General features: G+C 38.8%; 1 protein-coding gene across 1 annotated transcript; it reads right to left on the bottom strand.

Annotated features, from left to right (window-relative positions):
- Positions 1–2,649: 2,649 nt before the first annotated feature.
- Positions 2,650–9,438, bottom strand: sgcb (sarcoglycan beta). The gene is made up of 6 exons (XM_015394293.1): positions 9,389–9,438; positions 8,567–8,776; positions 6,348–6,533; positions 6,060–6,251; positions 5,429–5,560; positions 2,650–3,924 (listed from the first exon to the last, which is right to left on the bottom strand). The coding sequence occupies exons 1-6, from the start codon at positions 9,401–9,403 to the stop codon at positions 3,727–3,729; spliced, it is 933 nt and encodes a 310-aa protein (XP_015249779.1). The 5' UTR covers positions 9,404–9,438; the 3' UTR covers positions 2,650–3,726.
- Between the last annotated feature and the right edge of the window lie 671 nt (positions 9,439–10,109).

Below are 10,109 nucleotides of genomic sequence, written 5' to 3'. Positions count from 1 at the left end.
TGAATAAAAAGTTCAGCTTTCAAAGGAATGGATTTAGATTCTAAGATTAAACCCTTGATGCAATAAAAAAGTCTCATAATGCAGTCATATATGAAATCAGCAATACTTTCAGGTGAAAAAGTTAACTTTTCTCAGGATTTAAAGTATTGCTTACAATAGGCTTTATGGTATGTGATTATATTACACCAACTCACCCTCTGGCAGCTGCTCTAGCAGATTCCTCTCAGCTGACAGCAGCTGCAGGGCGGGGGCCCAGGTCTGACATCCCGATCCGCTCCCAGTTTCCGACTGAAACCTGCGATGTCGACCCCTAACATGTCTTTCTATGCAGAGAGACAAATATGGGATGCTGTTGTTTCCCAGCCACAGGCTCTTGAGGCTGAGATGAGGTTGATCAAAAGTCACAGAGCTGAGGAGGTTGTGAGACAAGTCCAGCTCGGTGATCGAGTCCTGGATGAACTGGGGCACCGATGACAGGTCAGAGGAGGAGCAGTTCAGCAGCGAGGCTCTTTGACAGGTGCAGGATTTAGGACAGGGAGGTGAAGAAGAGGAGCACCAGAGATCCAAGGAAGCCAGAAGCAGCACAACTGCTAAAAAGTACGGGCGGTGTACCGCCATCACCACCCAGCCTTTAAACACCCAATAAACTGAAAATTAAAAAACAAAAACCGTCTCATGAAGTGACTTCATCCTGTTCCGTATCACCACTGAACTTTAAAGATCATTACTCTTTAAATTTACCCTGTGGTGAGCAGGATTAAAGAAAAACCTACCTGTGTATAAGCTCTCACAGGAACCTTGTGACTCAAACCATACTGTCCGCAATGTTCTGATCAAAGTCTGAAGATGAATGTTGCTGTTTCAAGCTTAACAAGCCCCAACCCAAAGATGTCACAGTGATTTATTCAATCATTTACACGTCTGGTTAATGTCTTACTGTCATTGTTTTCCTGTCGAAGCATACCAGATAAGCAATCCTGAAAGTTTATGACTAAGAGAACCATGCCCTGGGTGCATATTCTGTCAGATGATAGTGCTGGATAACAATCACAGGTATTTTTTTATGATTTTAAAGGACTATGTGAACATATGAGACACAGGGAAGAAACGATAAGAAGTTTCACATAGCAACAAGTTTCTTTATTCAAAAAACAAGCCAGTGAAATGTTGGGGGATTTTCTTTCAACGTGATAAGCTGCAATGTTGGCACAAGTAGGTAAAAAGAAAAGTTTCTTAACTAAAGGCATTACATCTGAGAACTGCTCCAGTTTCTGCATCAATCCAAGCGAAACAAAAGCAAAAAAACATAAAACAACAATCCTTTTATAATATATTGCACAAAACTCAAACAACTCTATACAGCTTCCACTTTCATCACTTAGCTTGTCAAGAGGTTAGCATTTATATTTCCGTGCAAAAGTATTCCTGCTTACAGAACCTTCCACATGTTGTCATGTTCAAACAAACTTCAACATATTTTACTGGGATTTTATTTAATACACCTAGCTAGAGAAACAGAGGCACATTGTTACAAAGTGGAAACAGGAAAACAATAAATGATGTTGATTTTACAAATAAAAATCCATCGCAAGCAGTCGGCTTCAGATCCCACTGAAAATTTTACTCATGCAATTGGCAAGTGTGACGTTTATGGAATAAATCCTGCAGATTCCCATAAGCAGACAGTTAATCATTTGAAAAGAAGGTGCTCTGATCAGATGACAGCTGAAATGGAGCTTCTGGCCTGCATGTGAAACGCAGCGTGGAGCAGAAAACTAACACTAGACATCGCTGTAAAAGCACCTTCCCTTACTGTGACCCATGATGGTGGCAGTATTATGCAGCTGGGATTAATACAGCAGCCTTAGGTTAGTTACAAACTGGCCAGGTCAAGATCCACAATTGCAATCTTATTAAACAAGAAAAAGAATGTCTAGAAGTTCCGGTTTATTAAAGTCAAATAGGGTAACGACTGATCTTTACTTTAAAATTGGAACATTCTTTTCATATATTCCCCAAAATTGGATGCAAACTACAGTACTGGTACTTCAACCTACAGGGAATCAGAATTTTCATCTTGATAAAAATATTTATTTTATGCAGTTTAATTAAATCCAGTTGCAAAAACTTCCAATAGCCCACCTCACAACTTCAAGAGCAACTTCTTAAAAGAGGCATGGATAAAGAGACGCAGATTTTGGATGTAGAGAACACGCTAATTTTGTAAGATCCTGGGTGTCCTTAATTTCAAAGAAACACTACAAAAAGAAAAGGTTTTTACGCAGTCATTACCTCGTATTGTGCTCCTATGAAATAACTATCATAATTTTCAGACTATAAGCTGCGACTTTTTCCCCATTTTTCGACCTTGCAGCTTATATAACAATGCGGCTTATCTATGGACTTTTACAGCTAACGGCCACTAGGGTAATACCTAAATCTATGGATTTTACCATCCACCATATTGATGTCACATTTACTTCAACACACAAGTACAGTAGCCGCGCGCGGGAATGCGGAGGTCCTCCTGAAGCAGACTTCTACCGCGAGTGGTACGAGACAGAACGACAGCGAGAAAGACAGACATTGCGAGCGCAAGACAGTTTGTGTTAAACATAAAAAAACCTGCGGCTTTTAGTCCGGTGCGGCTTGTATATTTACAAATCATGCAATTTAGCTTCTGCGACTTATATTCAGGTGCGGCTAATAGTCAGAAAATTACGGCAATAATTTCGCGCTTGCTCTACTGAAGCTCCAAGGAACTCATAGCGGAGCAAAACGGGAGGAACTGCAGCGGCTGTAGGCATTGCTTTGCGGAGGTGGTCTGGAATGGAGCGCAGCGGGGCATGGCGGAGGATGTGGGGTAAAATGGATGGTGTATTACTGAAAAATTATCTGCAGGAAGCTACAAAAGAGTTTAAATCTACGAATTGTTTCACTCTCTGACATTATACAGTCAGAGCTACAATGTCTTACTTTAGATCAAAAATATCCAAGTGATAGAATAACCAAGGTAAAGTCTAGAACTATAACCAATAGATTCTTCCTCCAACCTGACTGAGATTCAGCTGTCGTCCAAAAAAGAACAGGCACAAAAATGTTTGATCTAAATATACGCAAAGCTGCTAGAAACATACCACATAAAGACCTGCAGCTATAACAGGGTCTACAAAATATTACTAATAGTAAGGTGTTACATTATATCATGTAAAATCCTAATAAAATACGAAGAAGTTTGCAGCTGCACTGTGATTAAAAACTTCCTCTTAAGAATACTTTTGTAGGAAAGGTTTTCTGTAGCATAAGGTTATTGCACACCCTTTAAAATTTGGCATTGTTTGCATTAGAAACATTTTGCAGTACAGGTAAAATATAAATTACAGTTCATCCCTTTAAATCCATCTTCAGGTGCATTATAAAAGTTACTGGAGAGCATCTCAGAGAGGAACAAATATCGTTCTTATTTACTAAAGGTCAGCTCAAGTTCTGCAGATTTTTATGCATTTTATTTTAAGATTATTACGTAGTGACTTAATTAAAAACACAACCCTTTTGTGAATCAACCTGAGTTGACAGACGCAGAAAAAAAAAATACTGGAGTTTCTGACCATGTTTCTATGAATTTAAGTCAGAGGTTGAACAGGTTCAACTGAGGTCAGATCAAATGCGGAGAACTGTAAGAGGTTTGTTTGATTTGAACGACTGCAGGTAGATGGAACGGTGATGCTAATGAGCTTTTCCACACGGATTGTCTGAGATCTGGCAGCCCATGTTTGGAAACTTCACCAGAACGCGGAACAAAGTCCCATCTTCGCACATGCAGAGCTTGTACCTCTCCAGGCCATCGTTGAACCTCAGGTCTGTGGAGCTGGGGATGCGTGTAGCATTGAACATGACCGACCCGTTGAGAATGATACTGTTCTCCTGCAAAGAAAAACAGTATTAGGGGTTACATTTTTTTACAGGCTCTACTTTAAGAGACATTAACATGCACTCATTAAAGGAATAGTACACCCAAAACATGATTAGCCTTCATTTTCTACTCACCCCCATGCTGAACAACACTCTGGAGTACTTTTTTGATATCTCAAATGCATCTGGAGATCTGGGAGGCTTCTTGCTGTCTGCTGACATTCAAATAATGGAGGTCTACGGTGCCCGAGACAGAAAGGTCCATAAAAGTCCACAAAAAACGTGTCAATATTCCTCCATACTGCTCGTCCAATGTATTCCAAGTGTCCTGAGTGGGTAGCATCCAGAATTTACTCGAAACGAAGTCATTTAGAATATTTTTAGAGCATAAACAGTAGTGTATAGGATTTCCTGAAAGCGCGTTTACGACGCTATGGAAACCGCAGCAGACAAAACCAGATGAAAGTGCGCATTCAGCACGGCAAAGAACTCATGCTCTTCCTCAACACTGAAGTCCTCAGACATTTTTCTTTCGTTGTTTCTTTCTTTGCACAGGTAAACAGCACATTTCTTCTTCTACGCTTGCATTATCGGCAGAGCAGACGCTGAATGCGCACTTTCATCTGGTTTGGTCTGCCGGCTTCCGTAGACTCGTGAACGCGCTGGCGCGCGCTTTCAGGAAATCCTATACACTACTGTTTATGCTCTAAAAACATTCTAAATGACTTTGTTTCGAGTAAATTCTGGATGCTACCCACTCAGGACACTTGGAATACATTGGACGAGCAGTATGGAGGAATATTGAAACGTTTTTTGTGGACTTTTATGGACCTTTCTGTCTCGGGCGCCATAGACCTCCATTATTTGAATGTCAGCAGACAGCAAGAAGCCTCCCAGATCTCCAGATGCATTTGAGATATCAAAAAAGTACTCCAGAGTGTTGTTCAGCATGGGGGTGAGTAGAAAATGAAGGCTAATCATGTTTTGGGTGTACTATTCCTTTAGGCCATACATATCAATTAAAGGCTTTGAATTTGCTTTTTAAACTAATTTTGAATACATTTTGTAACCGTAGACAGATTTTAGTCTATTTTCTGGAACCTTTTTATAGTTTGTACAGTTGATTTTAATTAATAGATGCTTCAAAAGGCTAATGTTATCAAAAATGCATAAAACTGGTGATAAAATGTGGAAAACAGGCGGATGTCAGGCTAATGGACTTCAGCTATACTATATACATGGCGTTAAGCTTAAAAAGGGTCTATGGCCAAAGAAACCAACAACTTAAGTGATCTTCAACATTTCTGATAAGAGGTTAGGTTTGCTAGAAGCTTAATGGGGGTAGATGTCTTTATTTGGGCTTATCTGCATAATTATTATGTTCACTCTCAACAAAATCAAGGTTGAGTAGTTTTTCTTTTAAATAAAATAAAGACGAAAAAAACCCTAACGGTCATGGCAATGAAGAGTATATTTAAACCTCCTATATATACATATTATCATGATTCATACTTACAGCCCGGAGCTCGATGTCCCCGCCCATTTTAAACTCTACAGTGCGGCCCATGATGTTCACTCCCTCGTTACCGCGAATGATGGCCTTGCCGTCTCCCCTGATGTTCAGATCAGACGATGCGCTGCTGGTGATCTGGAAATAAAAAAATCAGAATATCTGACTGACTGACATGTTGTTTGCTAATGTTAAAATGAGAATGAACGAGCTCTGCATGTAAAACAAAAAAACATCTGGATGAAAATTACTAAAAACTTTTTTTGCTCATTTAATACTTCTTCATGCATTCATTATTTTCACCATTTACTGGATTTAAACACATAATTTTTTGCAAGAAACTTAATTAATCTTATCAGCAACTGCATTACTTAACAACTGTTTAACATTTAACATTGAAAGGTTATAGTAAATGTTGTAAGACACCATGTTTCCTCACTTTCTTTCCTGCTTGAAGCTCAAATCTAATTTATTTTACGTCGATGACCCTGCGATGGCGATGATTCTTTCTGAGAACAATGTTTCTCTTTATTGTGATGGAAAGCAATAACAACAGCACGTCTTGCGCAGGTTCTAATCCCCCCCATATAATTAATGAATCACTTCTTTTACAGTGCCACTATAACAGCCTACACACCCTTTCAGTAGACGCCTTTTTAACACTCAGGACTTTGACTCCTTTGGGAAGATGAAACTCATGGTTTTCAAAGTCTGTGCTGAAGAAGGTCGTCTGCGTCCGAGGGTCTGTGAAGGATATGCCGACATCACTGGTCACAGAGGTTTTGTCCTTTTCCACGCTAAGCTTAGTGTTGCCTTGCTGGAAAACCACCTGTTAACAACACATCGATGGGAAAGAAGAAGAAGCTCTAGCAGGGTTTTATTTTAGATTATAGGTGTAATTTCTTTTTTTTTCTCATTTTCTTACCGGATTATTGTTGCCCACAATAACCAGGTCCTGGTCTTTACGGCCTCCCACTGTGCTCTTGTGCAAAGGATGGACGATTCCCATGTCGGCTTTCTGTTTGAAGCGTAGCAGGCCGCTCTGATGGAACTCCATGCTGTCGCAGCCATTGGGCCCGATCCGGATAACCGTCCATATTACCAGTGTGATCTGAGGGCCAGCAGAGTTGCATCAGACTTCCTATATATTTACATTATCTACGCCAATGTAGGGCAGACAGATATAGAGCCCAACTATTTTATCCCACTAATTTACTGCCTTTTATTGCAATTTTATCAGCGATGTAGATTAAGATCAAGCAAACTGAAAGGAAAAGATGCAAGCTTTTAAGCAATAAAGATAAAATTAGATCTGGAAACATGTATGATACACCTTGATTAAAATAAAACATCATCATAAAATGAAAAAAAATCACACCACATCTACAAATATGTCCAGCTTGAATGCTAAACCATTAAAGGTGAGCATTATTTAGAGAAACAGCTAAGAAAGATTCACCAAGATAACTCTGGAAAGGCTGCAGAGATCTACATTTCAGCTAGAAGAATCTGTGGAAAGGAAATCTATCAGTCCTACAAAATCTGTAGTTTAGGGAAAAATATCAGGAAGAAGAAAGTCTTGTTTACTACAAGTTATGATGAGAACATGAGAAACATCTAAAAAAAAAGGGGCTCCGATTGAGGAAAACTAGCACCATACATTATTCTCAACTCACCGTTCCCTTTGTTGAACAGGGTGGTGGCAGCATCATGCTTTGGGAATGCATTTCTTAAACAGGGAATAAGGAGCCTGATCAGAATTAATAGAAACGTTGATAGAGCTAAATACAGGGGAAAACTCCTAGAAAATCTGCTTGATGTGACAAAGCAGAGTATCAACTCTAAACATACATCCAAAGCAGAAACAGTTCAATATTGAAAGCATATATAATTGTTGAAATGATTCAAACTAAGCTACACTGAAATTTAGTGGTGAGAATTTGAACTTGAACTTTTGTTTCCAGATAATCTCCATATAATCTTATTTTGAATATTTGGAAATGGATTTTGAAATATGTGCCTTTATTAACTCTGAGATATTTAAGCCAGAATTACTGTTTAAGCCAGAATGATTTGACATTTAAACATGATTTCCCTATGATTTTGAAATGGTCAAAGAGTTTTTAAAGGCGCTGCTGTCATGGTTTTGGTTTTGTTCAAGTTTTGAGTTTTCATTGGTCTTATTTCGATTCCTGTGTTCTAGGTATTTTTGATTGTATTTGAGTTCTTAGATATTTTCTGTTTGCCCTTTTTTTGCGAAATTTGATTTTTTTGCGTTACCGTTCATATTTCCAAATATATGCGACTTGTATGTGATCTCCTGTGTGAACTGCAGTCATACAACGCAAGTGTCCCGCATGCGCAGTAAAGGACGCAATGACGTCACAGGCCAGCGTACTCTTTTTTTTCCCAGAAGTAAACATGGATGGTAGTGCCAGAGCGCATCTAGCGATCTTTTCCAACCATAAAAACTCTTTTCAATATGGTTAAACATAAATACTGCCCTCTGCATTACGTCGGCCATAGTTGTTGTTTTTCTTGCTGCTTTTTGTGTGTAGCAAGACGCAGAATAGTGACCTTTGTCAAGTATTAATGGCGTTCAGGTTGGATTAATGCGACCTGAACGTTCATACATAGGTTGCATTTGAAAAGATCAGATTCGTATTGGATTCAGGACCACATAGCCAAGTGGCCTGGGTTGGATTGGAAAAAATCGGATCTGTGTTGTTCAGACTGCCATGAAAAGATCAGATCCAGGTCGCATATGGGCCAAAAAATTGGATTTAGTTCACTTCAGGCTGCAGTGGGAACATAGTCTATGTGTCAGTCTCCTTTTCCCTAGCTCCCTTCTTGCCTTCACACCTGCTCCCAATCTGCTAATTATCCTGGTCTTTGTTTCTCTCCCATATAATCTCCTCTTTTTCAGTCACTCTTTGCTGGTTTGTCGTCATTACTTTGTCCCCTTCTTGTTTTGAGTATTCCTAGGTTTCAGTTTTTTTGTGGATTTATGTTTTGGATTTTTGCTTTTTTTGAACTTTTGGTTAATTAAAACCTTCAAGTAACATCCTTAAGTTTTTGTGTCTGCATTTAAGTCCTGTCAAACCTCCTCCTCTGTGACAGTTGCAATCAGACTAAGAGACTTACAATGAGATTAATTAAGGCGAGAAGGAAGAGGAGTACGATGATGCAGACAGCCATGTTTCCTTTGCGCCCTCTCAGCCCTGTTTTATGAAGACGTTCTTCTTCTATGGGTACATAGCCTGCTTTGAAGTTACTGTTGTGTTCCTTGTTGATGTTGCGCCTCTCTATGGCCTTCTCGCGCATGGACTTCTTCACTGGGCCATTGGAGCTCTCCTATAAGGAAAAAAAAAACAATATATGTCATTTTACCTTAATAACCACACTGATAAATCAGTAATTCATTGTAATTACACATGTGTGAGAATAACCCTTGTTAGAAAACCTATGTTACCTACTTTATTCATTCTTTATACAATCAGGATATTGAAATTAGCTTTCCTGAGGGTTAAAGGTTAGCTTAATATAAAGTTCAGTGGCAATAATCGTAAAACTTCTTAGCTCTCTGCATCGGAATGGCTCTTATTCTGAGCGACAGCCAGTCTGTGGTCATTACTAAAAATAAACTACACACCGATTAAAGGTTTGCACAATTTCCTTCATAAACATTCAGATTTTCTCTTTTTTTGTTTGTTTGTTATGAAAAACAATTTTGTTTTTCAACAGCAGAATAATATAATTTAGCGTCATAATAAAAACATCGACGCGGAGGCCAGCATTAATTAATCTGCAGAGATATTTTCATCAACAGCAGGAGCAACACACGGCATGCTTCAATAAATTACTTTAAACTGAACAATATATCACTAAGAACGGGTTCACGTTACTCTTTTAGCAGAAAACATGGAGAATATGTGTCAGAATAATAGCGGACAGAACATAACGGACCTCCTCAGACGCCATGTTGACCCTCCCTTCTCTGGTTAGAGAGGGAGCGGACCATTCCTCAATAACGTGGGGGGTGGCACCAAAGCGGCTCTACTTCAAAGCGACAGATAATAACTCAGAAATATTTCAATTCCTTATAAAGAACCTATTTGGCTAAGATACTATGAGTATTTTTAATAAACTAATTCGTGTGTTACTGAAGCATTTTGCGTTGAGAATAAAAGATGGTTTGTTCCGAATAAGCAGCCAATAGCAGAATGTTCTTAAAATAGGAGACCCCGTCCGTTCATATTTCTGAGGGTAAACTGGAAACTTTCTGGATTTCACTGTTCAAAACGGAAGGAGAAATGTGGATTTTTTTCTTTTTCTTTAATTTATTCCTAGATTTTAGACAGCAATGTAGTTCAAAAATCTATTTTTTTCAAATATAATATATTTTTCTTATACCTGCACAGGTATAGTGATTCCTTGGGTTAAGTAATAACAACAATATTTATATTAATAACATCTTTTAGATTACTTGTATATACATGAGCACCAGCGGTTCTAACATGAATGGAGCCATGGGCAAGTCCCTCCTTATGGCCCCAACAGAACATCCATCTGAAAAAAAAAAACTTTGCTGCAACCTACAATTTGTACAGTAATCATCAGAGATGGCAAAAGTTCTCACTTTCCATACTTGAGTAAAAGTACAGATACTTGTGTTAAAAAATACTCT

The sequence above is a fragment of the Cyprinodon variegatus genome, unplaced genomic scaffold (genome assembly GCF_000732505.1).
Source record: "Cyprinodon variegatus isolate N-32 unplaced genomic scaffold, C_variegatus-1.0 Scaffold680, whole genome shotgun sequence".
NCBI lineage: Eukaryota > Metazoa > Chordata > Actinopteri > Cyprinodontiformes > Cyprinodontidae > Cyprinodon > Cyprinodon variegatus.
This window is presented reverse-complemented; position numbering and strand designations above follow the sequence as displayed.